General features: G+C 40.1%; 2 protein-coding genes across 2 annotated transcripts; one reads left to right on the top strand and one right to left on the bottom strand.

Annotated features, from left to right (window-relative positions):
* Window positions 1–329: 329 nt before the first annotated feature.
* On the bottom strand, window positions 330–3,652 carry LOC113274639 (transcription initiation factor TFIID subunit 10-like). The gene is made up of 6 exons (XM_026524031.1): window positions 3,443–3,652; window positions 3,286–3,350; window positions 2,770–2,832; window positions 2,583–2,634; window positions 2,414–2,464; window positions 330–661 (listed from the first exon to the last, which is right to left on the bottom strand). The coding sequence occupies exons 1-6, from the start codon at window positions 3,560–3,562 to the stop codon at window positions 581–583; spliced, it is 432 nt and encodes a 143-aa protein (XP_026379816.1). The 5' UTR covers window positions 3,563–3,652; the 3' UTR covers window positions 330–580.
* Window positions 3,653–3,986: 334 nt separating this feature from the next.
* On the top strand, window positions 3,987–4,715 carry LOC113271865 (E3 ubiquitin-protein ligase hrd-like protein 1). The gene has a single exon (XM_026521788.1). It carries the CDS (start codon window positions 3,987–3,989, stop codon window positions 4,713–4,715), a length of 729 nt encoding a protein of 242 aa, XP_026377573.1.
* Window positions 4,716–16,818: the final 12,103 nt, after the last annotated feature.

Consider the following 16,818-nt stretch of genomic DNA (forward strand, 5'->3'; position numbering starts at 1 on the left):
TACGTTAGAGATTTGTTACGGTTTTAGGAAACAGAATTAGATTAGGAAATATAGGTTAAAACAAACAAACAAACTGCGAAACCCTTAGCCGTGATGTGCACGCCAAGTATATCAAAATGTGCACACCAAGTATATATGCATGCTTTGATAAGTATATGTCCAGTTGAGTTATGGGGCCATCGAACCATTCAAATAAACGAAATATACAGGCGCGGTACTGATTGTGCTACATCTCCATCTTACCATATTTATTTTCCCTGTTGGTGGAGGTCCAGACCAAGCTAAAGTACGGTGATTCACAGGTGCAAATATTATGATAAAACCAAAAATATAGTTAAAAAAAAAGGGTTCATTTTAATCAATTTTGGAGAAATTACAATAGTGTACAATAATAGCAAGAGAAAAAAGCTATAGAAGCATGCATGCTCATTACTTAGCAATGAGAAAGAAGATTTGCCAACATACACAGATGGTGCCTCCACCTCTCGCAAAATCACAGTTATAATCTTCACTAGTCTACATATTGAGCTTCACGTGGATCTCCCTTAGTTTTACGGGATAAAATCGCTCAACTGCAAGCTCATTCCTCCCTTGAAGTAGATTCTGTCCCAGTAGAGGGGCTGTCAGCAAAATACTCCTGGTGCTTCATATTGACTCCATACTATTCAGACGTATCAAAAAGAAAGAAGTTATTAGTCTCAAATTCGGGATTGGAATGAGAACAAAAAACAGAGCAGAACAAAAATAAAATAAAATAATCAACATCGAACTTAAATATCTGTGAAACTCAATTCTACATGGAAAAAGAAGCTCCAACAGAGCAAATGCATTGATATACACATATGTCATGTAGTGTATTAGTAAATATAAAGAGGATGGAATTACTCGTAGAAGATTTGAGAAGACAAAGCAGGAACATAAAATTTACTTTCTAAGCTTAAACCCTTTTAGCATCAATCTACAAGTAGGCTATCATAAGATTGAACCCTGTACCTAAGTTTGTTTAGCATTATTGCTCAAAAACAAATCCTTTAAGGCCCAGATAAAGATTATTATTGAACTTGCAATTATGCCACTTCCATACCGACCAAATTCTCCAAAGTTTCTGACCAAACTGGTCAACCTAGTCAGTATTCCATATCTCCCCTTTAAACCCAAATAATTACCCAGTCAATCCAAAGATGCAGTAAAAGAAAATACAACTACTTGAAAATAACTTTATAGGAATAAAATACTGGAAGAAGAGGTTGTAAACAGAGCAAGACAAACAAATGCATTAGTTGTGCGCAATACCTATGAAAATTAATATGAACATAATGAAACTGAGACTGAAACAAAAACACTCACTATCATGATGCATATGCCCATGATAAGGTGGAATTTCAAAAAAAAACTCACTGTCATGATGCTTAGCAGCTAGTTTTCATGGGTCTCTCTTGTACTATAGTATAGAATTCCAAATACAACCACTCTCCTCGCTTTTCTCATCAGAATTGTGTTCTCTTCCAAAACACAATGCACCTCAACCAATTTATTTATTTGACTTGGAAGGTTAAACCACCTCAACCAATTGAAACATAGACAATTGTGGTTCCAATTGTAAAAAAAATTGAAGCTAGGGAGAGTATTTGGAGATAAAACCAGCAAAGAACAACAAACAAGAAATCAAAAGAAAACTAAAATTAACATTTCAAGGATACCAAATATATCAAATTCTCTGAGCAACTTATGATTTAACCTTGATGAAATACGGTCATAGGTTGCCATGTGACAGATCTAATACAACCTAACTGTGCTTCAGTTGATTGCAAAACCGAATGTATACCTTAATATTTCCATTCATTACCTTTCATAGGTCTGCAAAATAACACTTCTCCATAGCCTAGTACTATTGGAGATTCTTCTAACCTCCTGTCACTTCGTGTACTAATAGACTTGTGCTCTGTTTTTATGCAGACTTCATTCAAGTCTCAAGATTTTCACATTCTTACGGCAATAAACGGTATACCAGCGAGGCATGGAAACTGAAAAGGACGCCTAGAGTCTGTCTCTTTGACTAACTCATGTAGCAGGCATGCATAATAATTATTCAAGAAAAGAAGGATAAGCTACAAAACGGAGACCGCGGTGACAAAATCTTCCACAAAGCAGACAAATGAGGATATCTCAGGCACTAACAAATTCACAAAAACTGCAAGTTTCCATGGATGACAGATCAGATCATACATGAAAAATGTGTAAGGATTTGTAGATGCCATGTCAACGCGAAATTTCTACATCGACATCTACCAAAAAAGGTCATGATAATATTAAGGGAAAGCTGTGGCAACATATGTTGTGGAGTGATCTACGATAGTGTTTAGCATTCTTTTTGCAGCATGACATATGTTCGTATAGAGCTTAAATTGCTTACCTCACGTAGTGACTTAGAGAGATCATCCATTGTCAAGGTTAGGCGTTTGTCCTGCATCAGCAAGAAGTTAGGTTATCCATACATACAAATAGAGTGGCCACTGGCCAGCACTGAAAATGATTTATATATAAAACAAGGGGTCGAAAACAAAACTACAACTTCAACACACCTTTTGCTGTTTCTTATCTTTAACTACTGCAGACTGCCTTGCCTTGGAGTGCCTGGATTGTGATACAAAATGAACAAAATCAGCATCAAGAGATGTTAACAGTTTTTTCTCATGTAAGTAACCAAAACATATGAGCTTGTTACAACAAAACAAAACAGAAAAGTTATAAAAAGGTTGAGAGATATACTGAAGAGCGTCGGTGGCAACCTCGGCAATGAACTTCTGCGTGGCAACTGCAACCAGCCTTATTCTGCGAAGGAAACAGTAGAAAAAACCTTAACATATGAAGTATTACTCAAAATCTAACAGTGTACAGTATCCATTTCGTATGAGAACTTTCTGAAAACCCAAAACTCTAAACAATCTCAATTAAACTTATCCCTAAGCAACTACTTTCAAATTGATTTTTTGTTTTTCTGGGCTTACCAAATTTCAATGCTACTCATTATGTTTCATCATCTAATTTTTGATGTGGTACTGTTTCCACTATTAAACCCTAAGTAACGAATAAAAGAAGAAATCAAAAGAGCATGATTCACTCACATGAACCAAAACTACCAAAAGGGTTTTGTCTAAATACACTAGCTTTCATCAAAACGGACTCTAATTTTATAAGAAACAACAACGATTGCCAGTATTAATTCGAACCCTAAAATCCAAAAACGATAAGAAAAGGTGGAAATAAAAGGGTTAAGTCTCTTACAATCGAACATCAGGGCATTGAAATCCACTCTTGGCAACATAATGTTCCACTAATTCATCTGGAATCTGCAGAATACAAAAACAAATTCACAAAATCTAAGTTCTTATTTCTCTGAGATTGATAGAATTCTAAAGAGAAAAGAAAGGGTTTCACTTACAGTAGGGGTGTAATCCATGAGAGAAGCAAGAAAATCTGAAAGTGCAGCATCATCATCATGTCTCACCTCACTTGATTGATGATGGCTTTGCTGATTTTGATTCTGATTTTGGTTATTCATCTTCTCTTCTCTGTAAGTACGATTTGGGGATTTAGGGTTCGTAATTCCCACCTCTCTCTCTCTCTCTCTCTCTCTTTCAATTCAATTCCCTCTTTCCTTCTTTCTCCTTTTTCTAGTCCTCAGTTTTTCAAAAAAGTACTTTTATTCACTTACTCTTAACGTGTGTGAACCACACTCTCTATAAATCTATTGACGGTTGGTACGGGTGCTTTTATCAAAGACTAGGCGGTTGGGGCTACCCTTGGCTTAAGGGCAGCTCCATCTTTGAGTATCTGCATTAGACTTGGTTTAGGAAACTTGTTGTAGTTGCTCTATTCGGAAATTTCCTATTTTTTGACACTTCCCTTATTATAAATAGAGAGGCACAGTGATGAATCCTTTCTTGTCATTCTTCAGCACTTATTTTTTTCTTTCTCTGTACTCTATGGATTATTTAGAGGGTCATCTTTGTGCTCACATAGCCTTCACTTGTTTTTGTGATGTTGGATATCATATCATTACCCCTCCTAGTAGTGCCCAAGAAAACAACCCATCACTTCCTAATAAACTCGAAGTTCTGTTTCGGAGTTCCCATAATCAAATTGAAGACGGAACGGCCATAACTGTGTCTTGTACAAGTAGTGAGCGTACGGATGTGATTAAGAATTTTAAGTCGTGTAGTTTACTTATACACAAAATAGTTGGTATTCTTTCGGATTTAGAAGCTCCTGAGTGCTGTTTTGATTACATTACTGGTCGTTTATTGAATTGTGTAACTGGAATTCCAGCAGAATCCTTGCAAGGTGGTTCGTTTTGCCTTACCGCATGCGTAAAAATTACTTACAAAGAGAATTTGGATGTACAAGAAGCGGATGATATGATTGATGCTGCTGTAACTGAATCAATGGAGGAAGATAATGTAAAAAGGATTCGAGCATCGAAATCGTTTATCGATGGATTGAAGAAAGAGGAATATAGACATAACAATGGAGATAATAACGATAGTAGCAGAACTACCACTAGCTGTGCAGTGTGTTTGGAAAGGATGACAGATGGATCCGAAATAAGCAAAATGCCGTGCTCGCATATGTTTCATTATGGTTGTCTGGTTACTTGGTTGGATGAAAGCAACTCTTGCCCCGTATGTCGATGCAAGGTGGATTCGACTGAGTAGTTAGTTTCCTAAATTTTTACTAATTTTATTTTTACTTTTTTTTTGGTTGTTGTTGTTTCTTCACAAACGTAAAACATGACTAATCCTCGAATATATCCGAGTCAGTTCGAGTCGGACATCGAAAAAATTAAAAAACCAATGATCTGACTCAGGCTGAGTCGGATAATAGTCAAATCCAACCAAACAAGGTGTAACTAGATGGTCAAACCCTTATATCTAACTCAAACCTATAACAAAGTAGTTAGGGTAATCATAAACATATAGTTAAACACTCTTGAATGAAAAGTTTTAAAAAGATCCAATTCAATGGAGAATTTACCTTTAGAAATCACAAAAAAAACATACTCTCTCGCTTGCCTATGGTCTCAAAATCACAATCCAGAGAAGTATGCAAAACATGGCGCCCTTTGATACCTAAACCCAGTAGGGGTTTCCTCTACGGGGATTCAAAACGCAAGGCAACCAAACTGGAAGCTCAACTCTTCTTCTCAAAACAAAATACTGAAAAGGATGATGATGACTACCTCGGAACACTTACGAAGTTAGACCATACTATAACCTTGCCATCATCATCATCCTTCAAAACTTTCATGGTTGGTTCTTGTCATGGTTTAGTTTGTTATGCGGCTTATGCCGGTTACATCACTTTACCAACATGTGAAAGAATAATAGTCTATATTTGCAATCCTGTCACTGGATAGCAAATTCAACTTTCCACTGCTTACGATTGGACCGCCTTCGCAGAACAGGCGATTGGATTCGGTTATAATCGTTCAAGCAACGAGTACAAGGTTGTTAGAATTCATCTTGATGGAGACGATTGTCAGGATTTTTTTAGGGAATAATAACTGACAACCGCGGAATAACGGATCTTGAGATATTATAATGAATAATAAGTAAACCAAGCACAAGCAACCATAATAATACGAGAAAGATAAATCAACTCACAACACACAAGATTTATAGTGGCTCGACCAATACATACAACTTTTATATATTGTCTACGTCCACTTTGAGCCGCACCAACTCAAATCCACTATGAAGAAAAACGATTACAACGTCGTGTGAATCCCAGCAAACCCTTGGTTACACCGCAACAATTACCCGAGACGATAACCTTGTCTCTTGTTCCTCACCAATATGCTCTCACAACGAAACCCTAGCTTTAGACCTAAAATCTATACAAGAAATCTCTCACCGATCTTTTAATCGTTTTCTACAAAATGTACAAATTCTACAAGCCTAACTACCTATTATATAGGTTACAAACTTGGCCACCAAGAATTCTAACCGATTTAGGAAACCCCTTCCCTAAATAACCACGGCTAACTTTAGAAAATAATAATTAGTCTTCAATAACTAACAATCTCCCACTTTGAAGACTTATTGATTGTCTTCCATTCTTCAACTTTGGATTGACGGTGCTAAAACATCTTCCTTGTTAGTGCGGCTCCCCTCCCAGATCCTCATTCTGAGAGACCAACTAAAGCCTTGCAGAGATTTAGCTTGTCTGATGTAACTCCCTTGGTAAACATATCCGCCGGATTCTTCGAACCAAGAATCTTCTCGAGCTTCAACTCTCCTTCTTCTAAGAGATCCCGAATGAAATGATAACGGATATCTATATGCTTCGTCTTAGCATGATAGGCTGAGTTCTTGGCTAAACGTATAGCACTTTGACTATCGCTAAACAGAACATTATCTCCTTGTTCCTTTCCCAACTCAGTTAATAATCCTTGTAACCAAATTATCTCCTTGCTCGCTTCCGTCACGCTACGTACTCCGCTTCCGTAGTAGACAATGTCACCAGCTTCTGTAAACGTAAGTTCCAACTCACTTCAGCTGACCCCATAGTATAAACATAACCGGTCGTACTTCGCCTTTTATCTACATCACCTGGGAAGTCTGCATCCACATAATCCCTCTAGATAGAACCACCTTTTCCATAACACAATGGTACGTTTGTGTTACCTCTCAAATACCTGAGAATCCACTTCACAGCTTCCCAATGTTGTTTTTCTGGGTTGCTTGCATATCTACTCACTACTCCCACTGCATGTGCAATATCCAGTCTCATGCACACCATAACATACATTAGACTCCCAATAGCCGAAGAATATGGTACGTAAAACATGTACTCCTTTTCTTCATCTGTCTTTGCACTATGCATACTTGAAAGACGAATTTGACTTCCAAGTGGAGAACTAACTGATTTAGCATTCTCCATATTGAACCTTTTCAACACTCGTTCACTATATTCAGACTGACTAAGCATAAGTACACCCTTAGCTCTGTCTCTTATGATCCTCATACCAAGAATCTGCTTTGCTTCACCAAGATCTTTCATAGCAAACTCACTTGCTAATTGTTTCTTCAAATTCTCAACTTCTTGTAGAGATGTTCCGGCAACCAACATATCATCCACATACAGTAGTAATATGATGTAGTCAGAACCATTCCTTTTGAAGTAACAACAATGATCTGCATTACACCATGAGTAACCACTTCTATGCATGAAGTTATCAAACTTCTTGTACCACTGTTTCGGGGCTTGTTTTAAACCATACAAACTCTTCTTTATCTTGCACACCATACATAACACTACTCGAATAGTAGTCATCTTCACAACTGGAGAAAATATCTCGTTGTAATCAACACCGGGTTTTTGCTGGAAAACTTTCACAACTAACCTCGCTTTGTAGCGAATTTCTCCATTTGCTTCAGATTTCATCCGATAAACCCACTTGTTATGCAACGCCTTCTTACCTCTTGGTAATTTTACTAACACCCAAGTTCCATTCTCATCAAGTGAATTTATATCATCCTCCATAGCAAGTTTCCACTTGCCTGAATCATCAGCCGCTAGTGCTTCCTTAATATTTTCAGGTTCGCCTCCATCCGTAAGTAATAGATAATTCAAAGTATACCTTGGGTTTGGTTTAGGAGTTCTTGACGATCTTCATACTTCTTGTGAAACTGTAGGAATAACTCCCACTGCAGTAGAAGTCTCTTCAACTTGTACTTCTCTGCCATCAGCAACATCATGCTCTTCTTGTTCCACACTTCTTCCAGAAACATCATCAATATCGATATACAACTCCTTATCGACGTTGCTTGACCTGACATCTTCAACTTGTGTTGTATTCCTGTCCTTGTACAGATCATTCTCATTAAAAGTGACATCTCTACTTCTAATAACTTTGTGACCCTCATAGTCCCAAAGTTTATACCCAAACGCGTCAATTCCATAACCAAGGAATATACACTTCTTTACTTGAGCACCTATCTTAGACCTCTCACCGGGACTAAGATGAACATAACCAACACAACCAAAATCTTTCAAATAGGAAAGATTTACCTTTTTGCCAGTCCAAACCTCCTATGGTATCTTCATATCTAATGGACTACTAGGTGTCCTGTTAATTAGATAAGCAGCCGTCTCTGTTGCATGTGCCCAGAAGGTCTCGGGCAAACCAGACTGCAACCTCATGCACCTTGCACGTGCATTCAACGTCCAATTCATACGTTCTGCTACTCCATTCTCCTGTGGTGTCCTTGGAACTGTCCTCTCCAAACGAATTCCATTTGTAGCACATAACTGTAAGAATTCTGTCTTGTCATACTGGCCACCGTTGTCTGACCTTAGACACTTCAACTTCAGACCAGTTTCTGTTTCAACCAAAGTTTTCCACTTCTTAAACACTTCATACACCTCGAACTTAATCTTCATGAAGTAAAGCCACACCTTCCTTGAGTGATCATCAATAAAGGTGACATAATACTGGAACCCGCTGTGAGATGCAACATCAATTGGTCCCCATACATCCGTGTGAACCAAATCAAGTTTTGCACTTCTCAAGTCTCTTCCTCCTCTGCTGAAACTAACTCGTTTTTTATTTCCAAGAACACAGTATTCACAAAAACTCATATCAACAGACTTCACCTTAGGTAGATACCTTCCCGAACATAGAATCTTCATGTTCTTGTCACTCATGTGCCCTAATATTCTATGCCATAAGTTAGTGTTTTCACCACTACTAGCCACTGCTAAAGTAGTTCCATCTGAAGTCCGGTATAGAGTATCGACTATAACTCCACGAGCTAACACCGTAGCCCCTTTCTTTACTTTCCAATTGTATTTCGTTAACACAACTTCACAGTCATCATCGCAAACTTGGCCCACAGACACCAAGTTCTTCTTCAAATTTGGAACGTGTCGTACATCCTTCAATTTCCATGTCGAACCATTGACTTTCAAGATCACATCACCCAAACCGATGATGTCGCATGCTTCACCGTCACCCAAAAATACTTGGCCATAGTATCCTTCTTTATAAGAGATCATAATACTCTTATCACCCGTTGCATGGAAAGAAGCTCTCGAGTCTATAATCCAAGACTCATCTTGCTTGTCCTCAGAGAGTTGTAGAAAACCTTCCGTAATCACCTTCTTGTTATCAACAAGGACCTTCACCGGTTCCGCAGCTGCAACTACGTTGACCTCTTCTTGATTACCTTTGTTTCCACCATTATTAGCACCTTTGTTTTCCGGACAATCGCACTTGAAGTATCCTACTTTCTTACACGCCCAACACTCAACAACACCTCTAGGTCGAGATTGAGATCTCCCCCTAGAATTCCCTCTAGACTTCCATCTGGATTTGTTGTTGTTATTCCTATTTGAACTCCTGCCTCTATCTTCTCCATGCATACTTAAGGCTGAGCTTGAAGAACTAGAAACATAACCTTGTTCTATTCTTCTCTCCTCTTCAACAATTAACCTTTGTTGCACATCATCAAGATTCAACTTCTCGCTCCCTGCGGAATTGCTAATGGTTGTCCTTGCAGTCTCTCAACTCTTTGGTAATGACGACAACAATCGCAAATCTTGAACTTCATCATCAAAAGTAATACTAACTTTTGAAAGCTGGGAAATAATTGATTTAAACTTCCCAAGATGTGCTGAAATCGCTTCGCCTTCTTGCATCTTCAAATTAAATAATTGTTCACACAACATAATCTTCCCCGAGGCTGATGACTTTTGATATAACTTTTCAAGTTTATCCATAAGATCCTTCGTACTAGTTTCCTGCTGTACGTTATTGTAGACTTCCTCCGTTAGACATCTACGGATCACGACTACACACTTGCGATCAAGAGTTATCCATTCATCGTCTTTGCATGCTCCCTTTTTCGCAACTCCGCCCAATGGATCAGCAATGTCTTTCTCATATAGGTAGTCTTCCATCTGAGACTTCCAAAACGCAAAGTTCTTCCCATTAAAAACTTTAACCCTAGCTACCGTACTTTCGTTATTATCACCCATAACTCCCATTCCAATCGTACTACGATAATCCCTAAAGCTCTAACCCGAGCTCTGATACCAGTTGTCAGGATTTTTTTAGGGAATAATCACTGACAACCGCGGAATAACGGATCTTGAGATATTATGATGAATAATAAGTAAACCAAGCAGAAGCAACCATAATAATACGAGAAAGATAAATCAACTCACAAGACACAAGATTTACAGTGGTTCGACCAATACATACAACTTGTATATATTGTCTACGTCCACTTTGAGTCGCACCAACTCAAATCCACTATGAAGAAAAACGATTACAACGTCGTGTGAATCCCAGCAAACCCTTGGTTACACCGCAACAATTACCCGAGACGATAACCTTGTCTGTTGTTCCTCACCAATATGCTCTCACAACGAAACTCTAGCTTTAGACCTAAAAGCTATACAAGAAATCTCTCACCGATCTCTTAATCGTTTTCTACACAATGTACAAATTCTACAAGGCCTAACTACCTATTTATATAGGTTACAAACTTGGCCACCAAAAATTCTAACCGATTTAGAAAGCCCCTTCCCTAAATAACCACGGCTAACTTTAGGAAATAATAATTAGTCTTCAATAACTAACAATGATCACCGGGGAGGAACCATTCAAGTGTGTACACTGCCGGGTGGTACTACATGGAGAAACGGCAAATCAACTTGTAGTATTGTTAAAAAACAGCTTTAAACCCAACTTTAGGCCATGTTGCACCAATAGCATCAGTGGGTGTTTTTGCAGGTGGAGCTCTTCACTGGAAAAATGAGTTCGCAACTGTAATATTAGCTATTGATTTGGAAAATGAGACGTTTGAATTGCTCCCGTCAATACCTTTTGCTGTCTTGGACGATAATGTCGGACTCAAGGTATTGGGAGGGAATTTGTGTGTTCTACAAGTAGTTCACCGTAGTCATTTAACGGTATGGGAGACTGTCAAAAATACACAGAAACAAGAGCTGGTTAGAGCCAGTTGCGCTGGCAAAGACCGACAAATATTTGTTGTGGTACAATGCTACTCTCTATTGTTATGACCCTCAAACTAATAGCATGTTTGGTTTTTCAGGCTAATCTCTATTAGTCTATATATAGTGGTGGGTCCCATTTATATTGGTGTTTGTTTTTTCCACTACCTCTACATAGATAGAGGCAAATCTCTATCTATATAAAGGAAATCTCTTTGAACCTCTATCTCTATTAAACCTTTAAATGACTAATATACCCTCGAACAAACTTATAATGTCCAAAAATAATTTCTTAATTAAAAATCTAAATTTGCCCCTGTTTCAGAAAAAATGATATTTTCGACCGTTTCAGAAAAAATGATACTTTCGCGCTGTTTCAGAAAAATAATATTTTACTCCGTTTCAGAAAAAGTGACACTTTTGCCCGGTTTCAGAAAAAGTGATACTTTTGCCCTGTTTCAGAAAAAGTGATATTTTTGCTCCGTTTCAGAAAAATTGATATTTTTGCCACGTTTCAGAAAAAGTGATACTTTCGTCCCGTTTCAGAAAAAGTGATACTTTTCTCCGTTTCAGAAAACGTGATACTTTCGTCCCGTTTCAGAAAAAGTGATACTTTTCTCTGTTTCAGAAAACGTGATATTTTTGCCCCGTTTCAGAAAAAGTGATATTTTTGCTCTGTTTCAGAAAAAGTGATATTTTTGCCCTGTTTCATAAAAAGTGATACTTTTGCCCCGTTTCAGAAAAAGTGATACTTTCGCCCGTTTTAGAAAAAGTGATATTTTTGCTCTGTTTCAAAAAAAGTGATATTTTTGCCCCGTTTCAGAAAAAATGATATTTTGTCCCGTTTCAGAAAAAATGATATTTTGTCCCGTTTCAGAAAAAATGATACTTTCGCCCCGTTTCAGAAAAAATGATATTTTCGCCCCGTTTCAGAAAAAGTAAACATCTTTGGTTGTATTTTCTAATACATTTTTTTTGGAATTTTGAAACATCTTTGGTTGTAATGGATTTTTACGGATTTTTTGAATTTTATAAGGGTAAAATGAGAAATATATAAAATTGACTACACAATATATAGAGTTGTTAGATAGTGATCAAACAAACATGATTTTAAAAGATATTATATAGTGATATTTATATAGATATAGAGGTAAACCTCCATGTAGAACCCTTTACCTATATGGAGGAAAAAACAAACATGCCGTAAGACTGTGAGAAACCTAGGTGAGACTTTAAAGAAACTAATGGAAAATTGTAGGCATTCAGTGTGTACCACCACTCGAGCAACTTCTTTCATGCATAGTGTGGGCACACGAACCACGTGGGGGTCCGAACGCTCACAATCAATCATTAACATCTAAAGAGATTATGATGATGGTACCCTGGTGTTGATTCATTGGGTCAAAACCTTCGGGTTTATCATGGCCTCCTCCAACAACTCCATGCGTGGCGTTTGTGCATGGAGATTATGATTGATTGGTCCGAACGCTCACAATCAATCATTAACATCTAAAGAGATTATGATGATGGTACCCTGGTGTTGATTCATTGGGTCAAAACCTTCGGGTTTATCATGGCCTCCTCCAACAACTCCATGCGTGACGTTTGTGCATGGGATATAAGTATTAAGGAAAACAAAACATATAAGCAAACACGTGCGGAGCTAAATGAATGTAAAGTGCTGAAATGTAAATAAGACCAAGGTTTACGTGGTTCAGCACTAAGGCCTACATCCACGGGGTTTGTTGTTCTACTATGTTCTTCACGGTTACACGAATAGTTGAATGACTTTTGGGGTTTACATGTTTCTCTCCTCTAAGGGATTAACTTACCCTTACTATTTCTCTCTCTCTCTCCTTCCCTTCCTGATATTTTCGATCCCCTTTCCTCTTGGTGGAGATTGGGTATTTATAAGGTTAGAACGTGGGACCCATCTCTGAAGACCGTTGGAACCTTATCTTCTTGTGTCCTTGCGTCCATCACGCGGAGGTCTGCGTTTCCCCCTTGATCCCGCAGAGGCATCCTCGCTCGTTCCACAGGTTGGTCGACACGTACACTGCTCAGAGTGTTTAATGTGGGTAGTTGAGGGGTCTGCTCGCGTCAGACAAGTGTCTTCTGCCCCTGTCAGTCCGTGTCAGCTAACTTTCTCTCCACCGTTGATCTTAGCTCCTCTTTTGGGGATGAGATAAAGTAACTCCTCGGGGTTTATTCGGTGTTTCGTAACGCATCATGTTTTGATGTTTTGGCCTGCATGCTTTCCACGTACCTTTTTATATACACGTTTCTGATAGTGAGATATATGTGTACACAATTTGCCCCTTTTCTTCGGGCTTGAATGACTAATGGGTGCCTTGAAGAAAAACTATCGTCGCATATTCTTCTCATTCTAATAACTTCTCCTAGATACTTGGGCACGTCTTTTATTCGTGCATTAACTGCTTATGTAACGGGCACGTTTCCCATTCCTCCCTTAATTTCCTTCTCTTTCTTTCGGGTATTTTAAGGATAGAAAGAAAATTTAATTTCATTCTTCCTAAACACTCTCTCAGTTTTCATTCTTCCTTTAAATTTTCTGTTTGTCTTCATTGAACCTGTGACCTTAAATTCTCTGTCAGTCTTCATTGCACCTGTGATCTTAAATTTTATGTCAGTCTTCATTGCACCTGTGATCTTAAATTCTCTCCACCTTAGCATTAACCACGCCCGCTTCTCCTGTTTATTTCTTCTACTGCTGTTTTTTCCGGTAAGTTTTTCTTTTCTTTATTTCCACCGTTTTATGCTGTGTTGATTTGTGAATTTTCTGCTACTGTTGTTCCTTGTTTGTGATGAAGAACTTCTTCTGATGCTTGCATACTAGTTTTCCCCTGTTCTTCATCTTAAATTAAGGAAGCCATTACTTCGAGGGTGAAATATTGAGCATGTATACTAATTTTAGGGTTGCTACGTTATCGTGGTTGTATTGCTATGGATGTGTTTTTTGATTTTTGGTGATTTTTTTTTTTTTTGTGTGTAACTTGTTCTTGATTTTATTCTTTCCGCAGCATGTCTGACCGTCCGCGGCCTACTTATCAGACTCCTGATTCTGGGTTCGAGATCTCCTCCGCGTCGAGAGTCTCAAGATGATGTTCGTCGGAGTCGAGTTTCTTCTGGAGCGAAAGCCTCGTCCTCTAGGGAAGAGATTCCTCCGATAATTCCGTCTGGTTCCGAAGAGTCTTGATCGCTCAATGGCTCGTCCTCGTGATGATACTAGGAGTACGCAGGCTCCGCCCGCGCTGTTGCTTTTGACATTCCTCCTCTACGTTCGTTAGTGCCCGAGCATCATCTACGGTCTTCTCCAACTTTTAAAGGGAAGAATACGAAGGGTAGCTCCTAGGGTGAATCTTCAAAGAATCCCCCCGTGAAGAGAAAAGCTTCGAAGCGTTCGTTAGTTCATCCGGCCCCGCCGAGGAGGATGAGGCTGCTCCCTTGATACGCAGTGTCTCTGTTAGCAGGAAAAAAGTAACCTTCAAGCATATCGATCTTGAAATATTCAAGGAAAAGCATGAGCTTCAAGCCTTCGGGGTTCGTTTCTATGCCCCTGAGGATGATATTACGTATGAGCTTATCTCCAAGTACGAATTCGATGAATTTCATTTGTTAACGACGGTTGGGGCATTCGAGGCTGGTCTGATGCTGCCGTTGTACAAATCAGGTGATTCCTTCTACTACGACGTGCTCGCTAGTCGTGAGGGTTCTTCCACCAATACTCATAGCCGTTCCGTATCCCAACTATCGGGGAATTATCTCCGCGCCCTGAAGGAATGCTATCTGCGGAGTAAGGGGGAAACGTCGATGACTTGTACGTCCCCAATCCCATGGAGAAGGAATGGTATACTCCTGAGAATTTCAATAACTCCTTCGGTGATTACGTCAATAGTAGGAATCGCAAGCCGTGGAGTGTCAGCCTTCGGAATCTCCCTGCTCCTCGAGGCGAGATTCGTCTGTTAAATGAGGTCAGCGATGCCAAGCTGAAGTATGTTCCTGGCACGGAGGCGTCCAGTCGTCGGAAACTCTTCCCCGCGCGAGAGAGGATCAAGCGCGATCATGACTACGAGTGGCACGCCACCGTTATCGAGATAGTTGGTCCGTGGGCTTACGGTTGGATTCCTGGTCCCCGCGGTTGGCGGCCTACCGAGAATAGTAAGCCGCGCGAATCTCCTCCTGTTCGCTATGGAGATTTCTGCCCCTGGCGTCTGAACTTTGCGGGCATGAATTTTCCTTATGCCCTGGACGTCGTAGAGGGAGACGAGGAGGATGGTTCCGGTGCTATACTCCCACCGAAGAATATCTCAGCTGCTCAGGTACGCAGATTCTAGCTGCGCTTCTTTTTTAGAACTTCCATCAGACGGGAAAAATAATTCTTTTGTGGTGTTGGTTTCAGGTATTGAAGAAGAAAAAGATTAGGCCGAAGCAGTCTTCTACTACGGTGATGGGCGAGGTTGAGGCCCAAGAAGAAGTTACTAGTCCAGTGAACGAAGAGTTTGCTGAGGACGAGATTACAGATGGGGAGGAACGTACTGGTACCTCCCCTATCAATGTCGAAGAAGAGGTCTTCGCTGGTCACGCTGGTGATGAAGGAAGGAACAAAGCTGTGGTGGCTGATGACGTTGTCATCGGGGATGTTTCCGTCCCTGCTGGTGATGTCGCGGATACCCTTCCCACTTCTCAAGAATTTTCTTTTGATCGGATGTATTCCACGGGGGAGTTCTTTGACGAAGCCCTCGATTTTCCCGAGGACTTCTCTTTACTTTCCCCCAATGATGATTGGGATGTTCTTGGTGGTGATGGTAATGGGATGCTACTGTAGAAGATGTTGGTGCGGAGGAGCCTGCTGTGCATGTAGGCGCGGAGGAGCATGCCAACATTCTGCTGAGGGGGTCGAGTCAGAGAAGGAAAATCTGTCGTTGACGCGCCCGCCGATAGTCTTCCCCAGTCGCCGACGTCTGAGGGTGAGGACGCCATCATGGATTGGTTTAAGGAAAAGAATCTTCTGTTTGTCTCTCATCCCGCTCCTGTTGTTGCTGGGGAAAAGGAATCAACCGCGTATACCCGTCGCATGATGGAGATGTCTTCGAAGGCGCAGGTGTCTGAAGCCTGGGGAAAAAGGTTGACTGTTCCCGAAGCTACCCTCGTGCCGGAGCCTCCTACTTCCGTTGCCGATATGATGGCCATCGCCGACGGGTATCAATATGGCTTTCCGCAGCAGTGTGCTGGAGGTAAATTTTCGTACATACTTCTACGTGACGATCAGACGCTTCGGTGAAATAATGTTTTGTCATCTTGATGTGTAGATGATGAGGAGCGAGCATTGTAACCACGTGCTGTATCAGTTCTTCAAAGCGAAATCTCTGAAGCTCGAGGCTAAGCTTCGTCACCGAGAAAAGGAATTATCTGCGGCTGAGGTGGAAATAGAAGAGCTGAAGAAAAGCCTTAAGGAGAAAGAAAAGCTGGGTGAAGCAGAGGCTGATCTTCGTTCAGAACTTGTTGCAGTGCGCGCTGAGTTAGAGCAAACTCGTAGCCAAGTTTCCACTTTCACAGGTTTGGTTCTTTTCCCTCGCCGTATGTCGTCATTCTTTTATCTCTTAGTTGTTCTGTCTGAGTCTCCCCACCCTATCTCCAGTGGGTGGCGTCCCCGAGCTGATATGGCTTCGAAACGAAAGAGCTCGGCAAAAATCTCGTATTAGAGATTTGGTTGAGAAAATTAAGAGTGAAGCTAAGAAATGGGATGCTCGGGCTGAGGTATGGCGCGCGCGCATG

The sequence above is a fragment of the Papaver somniferum genome, chromosome 4, assembly GCF_003573695.1.
Source record: "Papaver somniferum cultivar HN1 chromosome 4, ASM357369v1, whole genome shotgun sequence".
NCBI classification, from domain to species: domain Eukaryota; kingdom Viridiplantae; phylum Streptophyta; class Magnoliopsida; order Ranunculales; family Papaveraceae; genus Papaver; species Papaver somniferum.